Genomic DNA, 18,919 nt, shown 5'->3' with positions numbered 1-18,919 from the left:
CAAACCCAAAACTTGTCCAGGAAAGGGCTTGCTGTGCAACTCCGTTTTCTGTGATCTCTTTAAAGGAAGAGGGTAGGGGCAGTAAGTAGGCCTTGAACCAGCACATGCTCTGGAAATGTCTCAAATGAGCTTTGCAAAGTTAGGGGGTTTATTTAAATTGCAATCCCATACATGGTTTTAGGATATTTATTACCTGTTTCATATGACAGGCTTCTCAAACTCCCTGGAGATTGGGTGCTGGAAGGTGTGTCCATGGTTTGCTCTGGTCGTTTTCTATATGGGGTCTATGGGCTGATGTATCCTGTTTCTAATGATGGTGAAATTATTAGCAGACAAGGTGTTTTTGTCAGTACTTCCTTTCCTGTTGGAAATGCAGGAACACACAGGTAGATTGTACAAATATGGAAACACTAGTTTTTGTCAGTCTGAACCTGCTGGTTCGGTTGTTTTAATGTTTCCTAGGCTAAAGGTTGAGAAGGATCAGGTGAAATAGGTTTTCTTCTCTGCTTTTGGCATTAGTTCTTTGTTGCACAATTTCCCTTCCCTCTGCTGCCTTTAGCTGTCAGGTGAAATGAGGGGAAGGTAAACCATGACATAACAGCAGAATATTTTTTAAATCTTCTGGGCAACCTCTGTAGCTGTTGTCCTGCCAGGTCTGTTCCCTTCTTCTCAGATGTCCTAACCAAAATACAAGTTGCGGGTGGATAGCATGGGGTGGGAAACAGCAGAGAGAAATAGCTCGCAGTGTTAGTAAGTGCACAGGCATCGTGGCAGGCAGTAAGGGGAGTCAGAAGGGTGCTCGCAGCGCAGGTCAGGTATTGCTGCAGGACGGGCCTTAGACCTACCTGGAGAGCGGATGGGCTTCCTGGGGCATGTAGCCGTGGTGTTGCTGATCACAGAACGCGCTATATAGATACAGTTTTATCATGCTGTCCAAATCAAATGCTCAGCTAAAATTTGTACTCTGAATTACACTGGCAACCACTTACAGTGTAGTAATTTCAGATGTTTTCAACTTATTGACTCCTAAAACTTTGCTACTGGGAGAGTATAGCTTGGGGCTTCCAGGTTTATGACATATCTTTTAAGCTTCTGTTTCCCCAAGGTGATGAGAACCTTACCCTAGCGCATATGCCCCAGAGCAGAGGTGATAACTCCAGAGAGCAAGTGAGCTGCTAAAAGATTGTGACTTACTAAGGATTTAACAGCAGCTACCTCATACCACTTTCTCCTGGAACAACTCCCTGTCACTCCTTTCCTTTTTATTACCCACCTACCTTTCCTCTCACCTTCTCCTCTACTGGTTTGCCATAAAATTTGAATTAGCATCTTCTGTAGCAAACCCCAATAATTTGGTTTAAGTAATCAATTAATTTTCAGTTTTAAATATAAGGTTTGGCTTTCCAAAATCCATGCAGTGCACTGTTCCATGGGGATGAGAGAAGAAAATATTTGTAATTGCTGAATTAACATGCCTTCCTTATCATGTCATGTAGCAATATTTGGCAAAATAGCACCACCGTTGCATGAACATTTGCACACAGGTGCCCAGTCCTCCTCCATTTTCTTCTTCCCATGTAGTGTCTTGGGTGATCTGTTAAAATAGGTGATCAGCTGATGAAAACCTCCAGTGTAAAGCAAAGCACAAATGATAGTCAGAAGGCATGTAAAATACCAATCAAAGAATATTCCAGCTTATCACTGGGGGTTAAGGATTGAATGTTGTATTTTTTTTTCCAGAAAAGCCAATTGTCATTGTAAAACCTTAACTTTCTAGTTCGTTATTTAAAAATGAGCAGTGAAAAGAATACATCAGCTGCAGCTACATAAAGTCATTGCCCAGGAAGTACTTTTTTAGTGCAAAAAGCCGGCATGCCCAGAGGGGTGGGTAGTTGTCCTGTCTGCCTCCATTGAAGTTAGTGAAGCTGTGAACACAGGTTGAGGGTTTGTTCACTGTGTCCCTTGCTGTCTGTCCCCTGTGCTAAAGATCTGAGCACAGCACATTGCTTCAGTCCCTTTGGAAACGGAGCGAGTGGTGTGCAACACAAGAGAAATGCTTGACTTGTTCCAAATATCGCTGCCTCTGGTCTGCCGTGTGTATTTGGAGGGTCTTTTCTGGCAGAGTCGGGCACAGATCTTGCAAAAGGAGTCAAAGGAAATCATGTTCATGTTACAGGCTGCAACCTAGCAGAGGATGAGCAGGAAGGGAAGGATTCACTGTGAGCCCCCTGCTCCCTGCCTCACTTGGAGAAGAAACGCTGGGCAGCCAGGTGGAGGGAGAACATTAGTGCAGCCACAGCCCCAGATTTTCAGATGTACCTTGGAGTCTAACTTCCTGTTTTTCTAAGCGAGATGTTTCCTAAGGATGTTGGACAGACCGAGACTATGGTTCTTAATTGCCTCCAACACAACAGCAGCACTTGAGTTCTTCATTTTGCACTTTCCTTGTGTGTGTGTGTGTGTGTGTGAAAAGGTTTAATCATACTTTCCGTTCTTTCTAAAGCATTTTGAGAGCCTCAGGGAAAAGTGCTAGGCAGGAGCAGTGCCATTACAGATAAGCTTCCAGATTGTGCACAGCTAGAGATGACAAAAATAGCACACAACTGGGACCACTGCAAGGACTGGAGTAGGGAATGGTCAGGGAAAGACAGGGAAGTCCCTGGGGTTTAATGGCTGAGGAGGAAAAGATGTTGAGAGCATTGTTCACCCATAGCAAATAACTCCCAAGAAGTGCACAAGGATCATTACGGATCTTGCAAGGTATAACAAACAAGATGTAATTGTTAAATAGGACAATTCACTCTTAAAAATTATTATTAATCATACTATGAACTGTGATGAGGATGAGCAGATATAAAGTATTAATTGCTATGTGATGGTTAATTAATATATCCTCAGGTTGTGATAGTCCTAATTAAAAAAAAATCATATTCACTTCAGCAAGATTAATTCCAGGATAAGATACTACTGAGTATGAGCAAAGGAATTAAAATTCTGCCTGCCAAAAGCATGCTAGTTAGTTCTGGTCCTGGATGAATTTGATCAGTGGAAGCTGATGATATTCATCAGAGAGAGCTTACCATAAAAATGCTTTTATAAGTGACCTGGTTTTATAGCCTGCTGATAGTCTGATGAAGCTGAAGGGAACAGAAGTGCTTCTGTTGTCTACAATATGAGAGACTGGGGCCTTGAGATCAGTGATTCAAAATGAACGAAAAGTTTATATATTGCCATACTCCAGAAATATCTTCACTCAACATTTCTTTCTACCTGTAAAGCTCTTCATACAAAGTTTGTAGCAAAAAGTGTTTGGTTTTGGGTTTTTTTTTTCTAGTGTAGATGATATTGAGAATTTCAGTAAGGAAGCATCACTCTGTATAATGGAGGCTCAGTAGCCTGCCTTGGCTCTGTTCTGTCATGTAACATGTACAGTCATCCTTCTCTTCCCTGCCTCAGCAGTAGCACTGCATTAATACCTGCCCTGGATAGTGAAAACTAAATGCATTTCCCTACACAGGACTGACCTATAAAAAACAGTGAGCCACAGGAGACAAAGTCTGTCTGCAGACTTGACCAGAGCAGGGAACTGTAAAGACTGGCTTTTACAGTAACGTGATTTTGTTTCTATAATGTAGTTTGGAATGTAGCTTTATTTATGTAGTATAATGTAGCTTTATCTTCATGTGTATTTCTAAGAGGTTCTTTGCGATGAGAAGCCCATAGTTTAGCAGTGTTGCAGGCTACATATATGTGGTAGTATGAGAGGAAGTTTATTCCTGGAGTCCCTCTGCCTGTACCTTTCCTCCACCCCTCAAGCTCCTCAAATGCCAGTTTTTTTCTCTCTCTGTCCCAAGTTCTTCTGTGTCTGCTTCTGGTAACATGTAGATCTTCCTAGCATTGTATGAAGTCTGACTTTGAAGTACCTGAACTCTTGAAGAGATATTGTCTGAAATATGGGCTTTACAGCTGAAATATGGTGTAGAAAGCTCAGAATCAGATTGCTTTTGAACAATCTGAGTCACGAGTGGGCAGTAGTGTCAGCTCTAGCTGGCTTGCCCAGAAATTCTCAGATTTATGCTGTCATCTTGGCACCAGTTTCAACAATCTCCATCTGTATTACATACTAGCAGATAAGTGTACCGTTTGATTCCAGGTTTATATTAACTTTATTAAAATTAAAACCCTTCTGTTAGTAGAATTTATCAATTTTAAAAATACAAGATGTTTACATATACATAGTTCAGTAGGGCAGGGAGTTCCTATGAGTTTGTGAAATACATTCCAGACATGGTCTGTTCTTGCTTATTCAGAGAAAAGCAAAGGAAAAAGTAAAACAGTTACTTCAGGTTTGTCTCACACGAGAGTAAAACTGAAGTGACTTAACAGAAGTCAGTGGGTAGGATAACTCTTCCCCAGTACAAAGCTGAATGGGGTTAATTCATAGAGTTACACTGAACTACTCCATGTCATCCCCTTGTGAGAAGTATCCATACGTCATTGTGGACTCAGCTAATAGTGCAATACTGTGTACTAGAAGACCCAAGAATCTCCTTCTGAATACCGCACTGATCAGGTGATCAGAGCCTGAAACACAAGATTAGTTTACTTAAGAGATTATATAGGCAGGAGTAACCATTAAATGATACAGCACCTTCTCAAACCCACTCAATGCAGAACATTCTGACCTCCATCATCATTCATCCAGCTCTGTGCAAGGTCATCTTCTTTGCTACAGTATGTGAAAGTATCTGCCTCACCCTTAAACACCATACTGGTCAGGACAACAAGGATGAGAAGATACCTACATTCAGTTGTAAATAAATATTAGCAAGCATTTTAGAAAATAAACAGTGTAACAGAGTCCAGCTATAAAATAAAGGAGTCAGCCAGTGATGAACAGATTCTGTTGAGTTCATGCTTGTTCAGAGATTTATTGCCAACTAATAAATAGGAATTAAAGGCAGATACTAAGGTTTTCTTCCCTGTGATGTGCAGCACTGATGATGATTCCATTTGGTTGGCCTTAGATGCTTGCCTAGGACAGCATCATTTGCCTTTGGTGGTACGTGTTTGGTCTATTTTCTTTATAGCAGCCTGTGCCTGTTTGTGATCAGGGCTTACGCAGATCTTGATACCTTTTGCAGTGATAAACCTGTAGAAAGAAAGAAAACAAACCAGGTGGCCATTAAATTCCAGTCACCAAACTCAGGTTTGCTGTTCTCTTTTTTAATGCAGAACATGAGGAATAATGTGGTAAAACCACATCACATGCCAGAGTTTGTAGTTGCTCGTTGGAATAAAAGCAGTTAGCAACATTAGTTCCCTATTATGACACAGGTACATATGTAACATACATGGTCATGTTCATATATACTGATATCTAGAAAACCGAACATACCTGGTATTCTGAGATTTTATATGAAATCATGATGAACATTTACTTCCTAGGAGCAGATCCCAGATTTGATAAAAATGTATGCTCATGAGATCAAAAGACCAAAAACAGCTCCTAGCAGGAGTCAGTTACCCCAAACTCTTCTACATGACCTTTCCCCTTGGCTCAGTTCAGTGCACTGGGCTGCTGACTGCTCCACCCTGACCCCTCACTGAGATCTTTCCCACTTTCTGGGCACAAAAGATCAGGCTGTTCAGTGAGATTTCAGTCAGCTTTTGTGAGCAGCGTACATCTCCCAGCTCTCTGAGACCCACTCCTCTTCCCTCGCTCCCTCAGCTGCCAGGTGACCGCTTCATGGGGGAATGGAAGGGTGATCCGAACTAGCCAGATATAGTGAGTTGAGCCATGAAGTGTCTTCTGATTCCCTTTCCCTTTTCAATGGTAAGTGTGTTTGCATAGATGAATCTGAAGGTGAACTGGGCACTGGATACTTACACGATGGCATCTACTGGAACTTGTCGCTTTTCATAGTTGACAAGATTTCGGATATTGAGTTGCCGGGTAGACAGACGTACACAACTGAATTTGGCCATGGACTGACTTGCAATGCTTCCTAGAAGGGGAAAAAATAGATAAATGACAAAGGCAGTCAATACTGTATCAATATTTAGCCATTGTTACTTAATAATTATGAATTCCAGCAGATTTCCAGTAGTGATTAGAACATGAGTGTCTTATGATGTACAGCCACAATACCAGTTACACAGAAAGCTTAAGGTATATTTTTGTGATGCAGCCTACCATCTCTGAAGTGTTACTGCTATTTCAGTTAAGCCACCAATTTTCACCCATTCTCCTGAACAACTGTGTAGTTGTTCTGCCCCAAGGGAGTCACTGCTTCAATAGCAGACAAAATATTTGGCATCATTCATAATTAGGTCTGTATCATCTGCAGATAAGTGTCCATATGGAGTAGCGCCTAGAACCAGCACCTTTATGGGATGGACGTCTAAATGCCATCTGAATGTGGATCAGTAATTCCCCCTACTTTCCAAGTGAAGGAAAGGAAAATGTGGCTACTTGTCTCACACTGGACATCCAAAACCAGCATTAAAAAAAAAAATAATCTTGAAAGAGAGAGAGGTATATCTGCCAGAAGACTAAGTACTTACATACTGTTGCTATAAGTCTGGTTTCATAGGCAATGGAGTGCTATCATCTCTTTCCTCAACATTTTTATGCATTTCAGGGAAACGCACTGGTGATTAATAAAGAGGATTGTGGTATCAGTGTAAAATTCTCTGGGCCCTTGTTACCTTATGTGATGATAACTAAAAATGGGAGGTCATTTAAGTGAGATGGAGTATACATGACTGGAAGGCCCCACTTACTAGTTTCTGGTTTTCTCCTCCCCATCAAAGACAGGTTTGGGAAGGCATGAGTGGGGCAAACAGAACACTGCTGTATTCTGAGTTTGTTTTGGTTTTTTGTGTTTGTTTTTTGTTTTTGTTTTTTTTTTTTTTTTTAAAATGTATGGAGAAACCAGCTTCAGAAAAGTCCAAGAGCTGTTCAGGTACAACTTGCAAAATATAAAACCTGCTTCACATAATCTCATTATCTGTGAGCTTTTCTTTGTTTGAAATAATTGGAATAGCCGAGGCAAACACACACCAGCCTTTGCAGAAGCTGTAGCATAGTCAGTGCATGGGTACTGGCAGAGTTGCTTATTCTTGAGATTTTGTTTGCCTGAAGGAATATCTCTTCTGATCTTGCTTTAGTCATGAGTAAAACAATGTATTTTTTGATGATTCATTACAAATACGTTTCTTACAGCCTCAGACTGGTTTTCAAAATGTGGCATTTAAAGACCTCAAAGATAGTCAAGCAATCCTCACTAGTCCTGGAAATACTCTCTCTGCTACTAACCTATCTCCAGGGAATGTGTGTGGGGAATACCAGCAGAGCTTCTCTAAGCCTGGGAACAAACCTGAACCGCTCTGCACCTATAACTACCCTTTTTCTGTTGGGTTGTTTTGTTTTCTTTTCTTTATCATTCTTCTTTCTAATCCTTTTTCTATCCCTTGCACGCCACCTCAATGTGCTTTTTCAGACTTGGTGATATTTATGGCAAACTATACAACCTGGAGAATGACATGACAAGCTGATTGTCTGTGATATGAAGAAATGAGCAGCAGTAGCGTTAATCCATGTAAGAGAATGTAGTATGATTTAGCTGTAGCAGCACATAACCAGTGTGTAGCTACATAATTTTTTATGCTTAGCAGGTCTCAGTTTGGTTTTGGTGTGGTTTTGTGAAGATGCTTTTTCTATGTGTTCCTCTTTGCATATTTTTGTGGGTTTGCATATGAGTGTTTTCTGTGATTTTTATGTGTTTGTGTGAATCTGATTGTGTATAAGAAGACATGTGCTTATGTGTGTATGTTCATGTTTTCACATGTGTAGCCTAATCCAAAAGTTACAGACCTAAACATCACTGTAGACAAACTTATTTAAAGCATGGCTAATAAACATGGCTCATATCAGTGCTCATAAATGGTCCCAAGTAAGGTGTTAGACTGTATGAAATCAGGAACAGAGAGAAGACATTGCATAAATCCATTGCTCTCCTTTGCAGTTTGTTTCATAGTTTGCTGATCTGTAAAAAACATTTGGACAGAAACAAGCAAATAGGCAAAATGTGATATAAACTGGAAGAACTTTTTAAAATAGGGACATTAGAGGGATTAAGGCTATATAGTTAGAGAAAGAAAAAAAACCAAAACCCAAAACATGTAAAAGTAGTATATCTGGAAAAAGAAAAAAATACATCTTACTCAAGAGATATTTTTCATAAAATATTATTAACCTATAGAACTTATTGCTATATGACATCAGCGAGATTAAAAGACATTGTGTCTTCAAGATTTCATGATTCTAAGAGAGATAACAATGGCACAGAAACTCTCCATGCATTAAAGCAGAAGCCAACCACTAATTGACAGGGCATCAGATGAAATCTCCCATAAAGGTGCCTTTCTTGCAGTTCTGATTTGGATTTCTTGCAAGATTTACCTTATGAATCAGCTCTGGCTGAGAATGTATCCTGCTCATCAGACCACTGGTACAATGGGAAGCAACTCCTGTATTCCTTTTGGGCTGTAAACTTACCTTTCACTGTGTGCAGAGTGAAGATGCCAAGCCAGAAGATGACGAGGATAGCTGCAGCGTGGAGCTTCATTGCTGGTGACTTCTTTGTCAAGGCAGAGAAGTGGCTATTGTCAGCCCTCTTTCACCAGGTTTATATATTGTCATTCAGTGGTCAGTTCTTGTCTTCGCTTTTGGGGCGTCATGGGGGGGCTGACGATAAGTGGAAAAAATTGAGTGGCAGTACTTTTTCTGGTGACAGAGAACCACCTCCTTTCCCCCACTCGTCCTTCACTAGCCCCCCTGTGAAGGTTTTTCCTGCTCAAACCCTGCTGTGGTTGCACTTGCTTCTGTGTTGCAAGTCGGGTTTATTTCAAGCTGCAGAAAGTGAGAGCTCTTGTTCTGTAGTGGAAACCTTTAATGAATGTTCCTGTCCTTTCACAACTCAATTTAGAGAGCTGTAGCTAAACCGCACTGCAGAGGCACAGAGTAACTTTCAGAGGTACCTCTTTGACCAGTGGACCACGGACCACTGAAAAGGGGAACTGTGAGCTAAAGGATGATGGAAACAGGAACGTCTTGGCTTTTTCCATGGTGGCTGTAGATAGTTGGTCGCTTTAATGTGTAGGTTTGGAGGGGTATCACTCCTGTTTCCTGTGTGTGGTGGAGAGTGTCAAATTCTGTTTTCTCTGTGATTTGATATGGTCAAAGCTGGTATTTGCCATGTGCTGGGAGAAGGAAGAGTGAACATACTTTTTACATACAGAGCCAGATCCACTAACCCACCTGCCAGTCAGGCATAACTAAAATACAGTGGTTTCAAAGAGGAGTAAGAGTATAAAGTTGTTCATGGGGGTTTGGTGCGGGGTCTTTTTTTGATTTTTTCCCCCTTTTTTTTTCTTTTGTTTGTTTGTGCTGTGGTCGTTCTAGTATAAGGAATGGAGCCCAAGAAAGTAGCCAGACAATCAGAGAGGCAGAATTTATAGGGAAGAAGAAAAAAGTTAATTGCATTTCTATGTAAACATGGTGTTGAGAACAGGTCTGTCAACTTGTTCCAGTTGTACATCTATCAAAAGTTTTGGTTTTTTGTGGTCTGTGTTAGTCCTATTACTTAGTTTTAGGTGCCCTTTCTGTATTGTGGTAAGGTGGTCTGTGTTACTACTCAGAGCACTACAGCATTGCTACGTGCATTAAGAAAGATTTCTTCACCAAAAAGGTTGTCAAGCACTGGAACAGGCTGCCCAAGGAAGTGGTCGAGTCACCATCCCTGGAGATAGTTAAAAGACATGTAGATGTGACACTTAAGGACATGTGTTAGTGGTGGAGAGCTGGCAGTGTTATCTTTATGGTTGGACTTGATGATCTTAAACATCTTTTCCAACCTATATGATTCTATGATTCTATACCAGTGGTTTTTTGCCTGCAAATACTTTTCAGGCAAGCTGTGGACTTCCAGGCCACACATGAAGCAGCACCTGAGCTGGCATCGTCATTCAGAGCCTCTGAGCAGAAATGGTCTCTCATGCTCTACATTCTGAAGCCTGGTACAAAAAGCAATGCTTGGCTAGGACCACGGAGACCCAGGCAGGGCTGGTGTGAGTGGGTAAGCACCAGGCTGCCCAATGCCTGGGACTGTAAGGCAGCAGTGCAGAACAGCTGTCAGTGCAAAGCCTGGAGCAAGCATCCATTCATGCGAGTCTGAAGTTTCCCCTGCTCTTACCTCCAGGCCTTGCTTCAGCTGGTTACTTCCAGTTTTCAAATTCTTGACAACATCAGTGTAACAGCATGTGGAATTAAATTCCCTAAGATCGCTCAGGCTAATTAAGATCAAGGTAAGAACTAAGGTCAAACGCTTGACTCCTAGGCTCCTAATAGCTGGTCTGTAACCTCAGGAACAGTCTATAGGTCTTGCAGGTAGAGAACACGCTGCTTGGTACACTTGTATATACACGTACCTTCTTTGTTCCTTTTGGTTGGATTCTTTCATCTTACATATACCGTGCAACCCAGGGAAAAGCAACGGCAAAAGCAGACAGTAAGCAGGTATAAGGTACTTGCTGCTTTACTTGAAAGCCCGCTAAGCCCATTGCAACACTAATGAAGCTGCAAGAAAATGGAAGCCAAAGCTTCAACCAAAGCCCCTAAAGGACATGCCTGATGCCACACAGGGGCATAACTTCTGACCTCATAGCACTACCGGGAAATCTATGTTAAGTTTGTATTCAAGGAGCGTTGCAGTCTGGTGTTATGCTGAACCCTGCCTGAAATCACTCCTTGAATGAGATATTCTAACTTCTTGCTACTTGTCAGCTTTAAGATGCAAGATAGAAACTTTTTCATTGATGGTTTTCTCCCCGTTAAAAGAGGAGATGCAACCCACTTGGGCTCACTGCTATGGTATGTACATGTATGTACATACTCACTTTCTACAGCTTTGAGAGGAAGGGTCACCAGCTGTATTGAGCATGAGCCAGCTCAGAAAAATTCAGTTCTTCCCACAGAAGCTTCTGAAAGTTGTCAATTCATCCCTGAGGTATTGCTAGAAAGTGTGGTGCTTCTACCGTTTTCCACCATTTTTAAGGTGGGATGGAAAAATTGCCCTGTGGCAAGTTTTCCCCTCTTTGTAGTTCTCATTTGCTGTGGCTTTCTGGGCTGTTGTTCTGTGTAGCTGGCTTATGTCCAGTAAAGTCTCTGTTTTGGAGAAGAGTTTTACAGGCTTCAGTCCCACAGCCCTGTCTGTGGCTATTTGGTATTGATGTTCCAGTGTTGCATAAGGCTCATTTTGCATGTACCTCTGTGCTGTGGCAAAAGCTTAGCGCAACATGGTCAGATGTATAGTCTTTCTGTTTTCTTGCTGGTAAGCCATGTTCAAAAGACAGCTAATAAGTGCCCAAAGTACTTTTCCTATAACTGCTTCTCAGCTCTGGATAAGTTGAACGCTAATGATACTTGTCCGGGGGCTTGGCCGCCTCTTGCATGGCTCGGTTAACACAGGCTGCTTTCAAAGCATTCTGGAGTAAAATTATCATTTGCACCTTATGATACACCCACAGACAAAAGGCACAGTATGATTATGGAGTTCTCTAATAGTTTGTGAAGTCTGAATTTTGGATACAGATGGCTAACTTTACCGTGATGCTTCCCAAACTCTTGGCTACAGGTACGATGTTGTGTGTACCATGAGAGCTGCCCCCTTTTCCCTTCCACATCTCCTGTTTAACACGTGCACTCTTTGCTGAGAGAAGGCAGGTTCAGACAGTGGGTATCGCAGGTATGGATGTGGAGATGGATCAGTATGTGACCTTTGGAGTCTGCTTGTGCAGAAAACCACAGGCTTTGAGTTAGTCTCCTAGGCTTCCTGTATGATGAGGCTGGGACACACAACCCTGGGAGAGGACAGCAACAGCAAGCTCCTTCTTGAGATGTTCAAGGGCTCTCCTAAGTCCTCCCACCCCTGTCCATGCAAAGCAACCTGCTTTTTTCTGGTATTTTACCAATACGGTGGCTGGGACACGGAGAGGTGAAGGGACGCGTGAGACTGCTCACACCCAGCAGGAGGCAAAGTCAGGGCCTGCTTTAGCACAGCTCATAGCCAACTGCTGAATGCAATAGTTTTCTTAATTTTTAACAAAGTCACTGAAATAATTGTAGTATATACCCTGTTGCATGTCAGCAACCCTGCTGAAGGAAAAAAACCCCAATATGCACTAGGCAGAAGTGTCAGGCCTAATATCAGAGTTTACTTACCAGGGTGAACGGTCTGAAGCATTGCATCTTCTCATCTTGTAGTTAGCTTTCAAAAAAGAGAGGCCAAGATCTTCACAAACAAGTAAATTCTTATGCACTCCTAGAAATGAGCATCTATAGTGAATGTTCAGCAGCCCCTTGAACTTGAACATGTGCCAGCAGGTCACCGTCACTTCTGAAGACTGATCAGGGAATTCAGTGACTTTCAAAGGACACCCAAGTACCTCAGCTTAGACACATCTGTATCTCAGACAACTGTTTTTAGGGTGGCAGATACAACCCTCAGGGGATATGCGTCTGTCTCCATGATTTACAGTAGCAATATATGTATGTATCTTATGCTGGACATAATAAGTGAGCGAAGTTAGGTGGGACAAATCTGACGTTAATGTATTTTGGTTTTGCACTGTTTAACAGTTTGGAGTATTGGTTTAAAAATCACCAGCAAGTGACATGCAGCTGTGATATTTATGTGACTTTCCTCTCCCCTTTCTTCCTTTGCTTTTCATTATTTTTGCTGTGTAGATTTCACGCTGATTTCATAGGTACCTGAAATAGCAGTTTATGTTCAGTCTCTTTCATTCATATTGTAATGGAGTAGAAAAAAACACATGCTCAGTGCTCACATCTCATCTTAGAGACAATGACTTTTAATCTGATCACTTAAAACACATTTTTAATAACTACTCTGTTTTGTGCTGATTTTGGCAGAGCTCCTCCTTTAGAAATGTAACCCTGTTAACAATACTTTCTCTTAATCATAATAGACTTTTTGCTTGTAGACCATCTGTTTCCACTACCATGCTGCCAGCTTTTCCCTGGTCCTGGTAACATGCTCCTCCCCTGCTGTATCATGTGCTCTTAAATCAGGTAGTTGTATCAAAATACTTCCTGCAGTCATCCAACTTGAAGCATTCAGATACATAAAATTAGACTGAGAATTACTTGGTTTGAAAAGGACCTTGAGCAAGACATACAAAGGCTACTCTATGCTCTATAGTCAACTCTACACTCAGCTGTACGCAGGCATGCACCTGTTTTCCTGATGATTTAAGGTGACATGGCATGAATGTGGCAATCTTTTTATAGCAGATATCTTGGGTCTTTCATTCAGTGTTGTTTTCTTTCTTTTTCTTTTCTTTTTCTTTTTTTCCCCAATGAGCAGTTATACAGTCACCCAAGAGTTTACAAGAGGAAGACTCTGATCCTCACCTATATTATCTTAGTCTTGTGTGTTTTGGTTCCTTGTGAGATAACATACCAGGAAGCTAACTAACCACTGTGGTGCTGCAGAGAATTGCAGAGGTAGGACTGTAGCTCAATTCTGGGAAAGTATCTAAATATGTCACATGCTGAAACAGAAGCCAGATACCTGTGGGAATTTGTGGAATAGTCTCAATCCATCCTATTGCTTTTTTCTTCCTTGTTTTGATTTGGCTTCCCCCCACCCCCCTGCTTTCGCTTCTGTACAGCTCTCATGTAAAACAGAGAATGCGGATTTTGTTTGGCACTTCTTCCTGTGCATGCCATATCTGTAGGATCAAGGATGTGGGAACCAAGTCTTACTCTGTTAGTTTTCAGGCGAAGAACCAAGCCTACTGTGTCAGTAATAAACCTACTTCTTGGTTAACCATGGATAGTCAGTGTCAGTAGACACTGGAGATGGATCTGGACCAATGTGTTGCTTCTGGGTAAACCTGAGCTTTCCTCAGAAAACTGAAGAAGCTCAGATGCTTATGCTTTCTCAGTGGAGAACAGTTTCCTAAACTGTATCTCATGCTTTGGAGAGACCCCCTTGTCCAATCTGTGTGTGTTTGGATTCCTTTGCTCCATGACGTTCATCGCAGGAAATATGTTGAAGAGCTAAGGTTTTTAGGGGAAGGGGGGAGTTACAGGCATAAGACCACACATCAATGATATTAATATGTCTCGTTCTGATCTGTTGTGCATGTGCTATTATTTACAAATACACAGACTTTTTCTTATGACTGCCATTAAAACTTTTGCAGTCATATCTCTTTTAATGAATGTTTGGAGGGGGGGCTGTGTAAAAGAGAATCCCAAATAAAGCAGCAGGTTCCAGGCAACACAGAGCAACAAGGAGAACAAACCTGGATTCAGCTTTCAGTCCTTTATCTGCTAACTTCTCTTGACTCCACCCAGGAATTACTCTTAACTCCTCAGCATGTGTTTTCACATGCCAAAGAAAATCGTGCATGCTCTCCACATGCTTGTGGCTGTCCAGTTAACATGTCCCGATAGACCTGCTGCATCAAATACCCCTATGCTGCTGGCTTTTCACTATAGTGGAGGCCCTGTGTTGAGTCTTCCTCCTGTTCAGACACTAGGTTTTGAAAAACTTGTAGGAATTTCTGCCTTTTGTTTTGCATTGGTTGAAACTGGCCAGTGGGTTAAAAAAAGAAATATATAAAAAAATTAAGGGAAGACAGATGAATAATGCAAAATTCCTTTTTTGAAAATGTTACCTTCTTGAACTTTCCAAAAGGAAATCCTTGGGATTTATTTCTTCTGGTTTTCCTCACATAGTTGATATCTAATAAGTGCATTTGTTTAAAACAATAATACTTGTAGGGGTTTTTAATAACCAAATCTTCATGAGGTCCTATGGTGGAGTTGAACGAACTTAACAAAGTTTAATCTACAGTTACTATGTTAACCCCTATGGCTTCCAGGAAAAAAAAAAATGAGAAGAAGGTAGGAAGAGATCATTCCAGAGTCTTTGCGAGAGAAATCCATGGATTTTTTATTTTTTTTTCAGTGAGGAAAATTTTCTTCCTTCAAAGCGAGTTACAATAGCCTCTGGAACAGGTACTTTTCTACTTAATCTCTCAGATGAAGAACTGCCACACTTTCTAACCACACCGCGGGTGAGGTATATTGCCTTGCTTCACATTGGTTACTATAATCTGACAATTTAGGGCCACATCCTGTTCTGCAAAGTGTTACAGAATTTCTTAAAACTGATCACAGCACTTGATCCTCATCAGCCCTATGAAAAGAAACTTGGTGCTCATGCAGCCATACCCTTGAACAGATACAGACTGAGAAAAAGTATTTTCTTTTCAGTTGGCTTATATTTCCTTAGCCATTTGCTCAGTGAGCCCATAATGACAGGAGAGTGACCGTGCAAACAAAGGCTTAAATGAGAGGGGCAAGGAAAAAAGAGCTTAGCTCACAGGGGCCTGCTGCAAACACCCACTCTTGAAATAAATGTTCCGCTCTGAACCTTCTAAAAGAGAGTCCTTGGGGTTTATTCATTCTCTGGGTTTTTCCTCTTCATAATGACTATGAAAGCATGTGTTAGACAAATGCATCAGTCTGTATTATTCACCTGAGCTCACTGCAGCGAGTGATGCAATGTGGGAGGCAAGAGGGGATGGGAAATTTTCCCCCCTCAAGTTAGCATTCATTTTGTTCTTTGCAGTTTCAGACATGAGGCTGTGACTGTTAAATGCTGTTTCACTTTTCCTTTGCAAACTGCTTTTATCTCTGACTAAGGGCTGCAGAACCACCACCCCTCCCTTTGTCTAAGACAGCAATAAATTAAGAGCTCCCTCCCATGGTTATCATATTTCTTGCACTTAATTCAGCTGATTTCAGCGTGGCCATGGGGTACTGGATCCCTCCGGCATGGTTCAGCATGCCCTCGTATGCAGCACTGCATCCTGTTCAGCAAAGCATGCCAGACCTGGGGAATGCCCTCACCCTCCTCCCATACACAAACCCAGCCCAAACTGGCCACATATCCCAGTGGCCAGTAAGGCGACCTGCTTGTGTCAGCTCTAGTGTCAGGTTATCAATCAGTTTCCTTTCTGTGCAGATTTACTGACATGGAACACTGGTTTCGGCCATCCCCTATACTACCTTCTTTGAGATAAATAATCCTTTTCCTCATTTTCTAAACAGAATGAGGAGGTGGCTACTGGTATCGTACTATCAAAGGCACACATGGGGAATAGGTGACCTAATCTCTACTTGATGGGTCAAGTTATACTTCAGAGCAAGCAGGTGTTGATGCAGCCCCAAATTAAATGGGATCAGAGTCAGCTGAATGTTGCTAGTTAAAAAAATCTGGGGACTGCCCTACCTGTTTAGTCCAGTCCTTACCTTGCTCCAGCTCTTCTTTCTGTCAGTCTACCTGTGAACTATTTTGCCTCCTCTAACTGCGTGCAACCAACAGATTCACTGTAAGTAATGGCACTGCTTTTGTGTGGTGTTTCTCTCCTGAGGTTCTCAAAAAGTTGTAAGAGTATTGGAAAGTATAGTTAGCTCTATCACACAAACAGTGCTTTAGCAGTGCACTGTTCCTCAGGTCAGCTGTGGAGAGGGCATGGTAGCTCTCAGGCACCACTTGTTTGCTGGATTTCTGTGCCCTGTCAGGGGATGGAGCTCTGTTGTTCAATTAGATGTAAAATAAACTGCATGGTGTAGGTCTTAAAGGCATTAGGAAATAGCTGTGAGATAAGTAGGAGCTGGACTTTTGCCTTGAGGTAGCAGTAGCATTTTTCAGTGGCCACTTGCTGTAGTTATTAGTGTTTATGTAAGGTTTGTATGTATGTTTTACTGTCTGGTAGTGAAGCCCACAGGAGGTGTGCAGATTTGGTGCTCCTTGCAGAATGCTGGAGTTCCCTCACAGAGACGTGGAGCTGGGAAGTTTGTAAACTCTTAGTCTCTGTCTCCAGATTTGTACCTCAGTCCTTCTATCAGAGACTTGTATGAGCCTCATAATCTTGATTGTTCCTCAGCCTTGAAGCGCTCTCACTTTTCACCTGATTTCTTTCTTCTATACCCTGTGGCTAAATATATCTAATTTCTGAATTTTCTTTTTCTTTATGAGGGAGCCCAGCTCTCACTGCAAATCAACTTGACAGCTGGATCAGGGTCCAAAGTTCTGCCTAATTTCTCTAGGCTCTTGTGTGTCCATTTGCTTCTCCTTTGAATAGGGTGAGACAGGTGTGTCATGGAGGTTGTTGCTCCCCCATTCTTCAGACCTTGGCTTGTAATCTATGTGGCTTGTAATCTATGTGGCTTGCGCAGGGAGTACTGGCCATGTTACAGTGTCATCCTGCTACAAAGACTCACCCTCTCACTGTATGGCAGGTGAGTACAAAGAAAAGGGAGGGAATGTAGATCTGTCAGAGAACATTGTAAGGGGAAGTGGATGGAGGTAGCTGCAGTCTTGTCCAGGTAAATCTTAGTCTTTAATGTCTCATCTACTCCCTTATTACCTGCCTCTGTTTGGGGATTTCAGCTTTACCTTAGGGAAAGAGAAGGTTGAAAGGTGTGTGATGAACAGAGCGCCTTAAACCTGGGAGAATTAGTAGTTAGCCTGGGGAGCCAGCGGGAAAGAGACATTGCAAAGAGAAGAAACCAGCAGGAGAGTGCTAAGCCTCCTCTCCCCGGGCAGAAGTGTTGGAGGAAGGGGAGAAGCGGAAGGTGTTCCAAGGACTTAGTCTTGGTTGCCTTGGCAAAAGGCAGCCTAATAAAATGGATTTCACGGGCAACCTGAGCTGGCTTACTTTTGTTGTGAGGAAAGGAACTGAATGTTTGCCATACTGTAAACACCCCTCGTTCTTCCCAGTCAGGGACGGGAGAGACTCATCTCGGACCAGCCTAGGCCTGCTGGCACCTCACTGCCAGGTTAGAAGGAGGCGCCTTTTCCCAGCAGCTGTTCTCTGCAGCAGCCTTTGTCATGCAGGATGTCAGGTTAGGTGGCCTGCTGGTCCTTTCTGGTCTGAAAAACTGCTGAAAATAATTTTCCCTCAGCAGAGCTTTCCTTGCAGCAATTCAGTTTCAGCTGGCTTTGGGCATGACCTTGCTTAGGCATCTTCACGGTAGGGGGAAGGACGATCAAGTTCAAACAGGTGAGAATCAGGTTTTGTGCCTTTGTGATCCTGATGGCTGTTGTGCCTTGGAGGCTCCCTGCACTCTGGTTGCTCTGTGTGCGTAGCTCTAGCTGGAGCCCAGCAAGGCAGGAGGAAGCCAGTGAGGCAGAACAGAGGTGGTTAAACATCAACAGGGTGTACCAGTGAGAGATAATGTGCTATGCTCTCAGAAAGGGAGAGATGACTTGCAGGGCTGTTTTTTCAAGACCTTAATTTCATGTAATAATGCCAGAAAGTGAAGCTTCCTCCTCTTAGCAGCTGACTGTTGAGGAGCATCTCCTTTTGAATTTTATTTTCTGGGCTGTGTGTTAAGTCTGCTTACTGGCACAGTTGCGCAGTACAGAGAGACTTCTTTGTTTCTTACAACAGCAAGGCAGAACCGCAACACTTTCCACAAGCTTGGGCTTGATGAACTGCCAATACCTGCTGAAGTGTAGTTTGTTCCTGCTTGAGATTGGGCTGGACCGTACACCAGCACCAACACCGGCTTTGCCTGCCTGTGCTGCCGTTGTGCAGCCGAAGTCGCTGCCTGCTGCTGCTGCCTGAACTCCCTAGTGCAGACAAGCTCCAAGTGTCACACTGCAGAGCAGCGGGATCTGTCTGCACATCAAAGCCTGCAGTGCTGGGAGCTCCGAGGGACAGAAGGGGGTTCTCTGGGCTGCAGGACTATTCAAAACAGGAATACAGAAAACCTGACAATGGGTTTGGTTTCATTGTGCGGAGTCTG

General features: G+C 42.5%; 1 protein-coding gene across 1 annotated transcript; it reads right to left on the bottom strand.

Moving 5' to 3' along the window:
* Positions 1-4,901: 4,901 nt before the first annotated feature.
* Positions 4,902-8,942, bottom strand: LOC102048403 (lymphotactin-like). Its single transcript, XM_005433399.3, is given in 4 exon segments — positions 4,902-5,152; positions 5,891-6,008; positions 8,564-8,665; positions 8,668-8,942. Coding segments are annotated over 4 exon segments (366 nt in total). The 5' UTR covers positions 8,708-8,942; the 3' UTR covers positions 4,902-5,046.
* Positions 8,943-18,919: the final 9,977 nt, after the last annotated feature.

The sequence above is a fragment of the Falco cherrug genome, chromosome 5 (assembly GCF_023634085.1).
Source record: "Falco cherrug isolate bFalChe1 chromosome 5, bFalChe1.pri, whole genome shotgun sequence".
NCBI classification, from domain to species: Eukaryota; Metazoa; Chordata; class Aves; order Falconiformes; family Falconidae; genus Falco; species Falco cherrug.
This window is presented reverse-complemented; position numbering and strand designations above follow the sequence as displayed.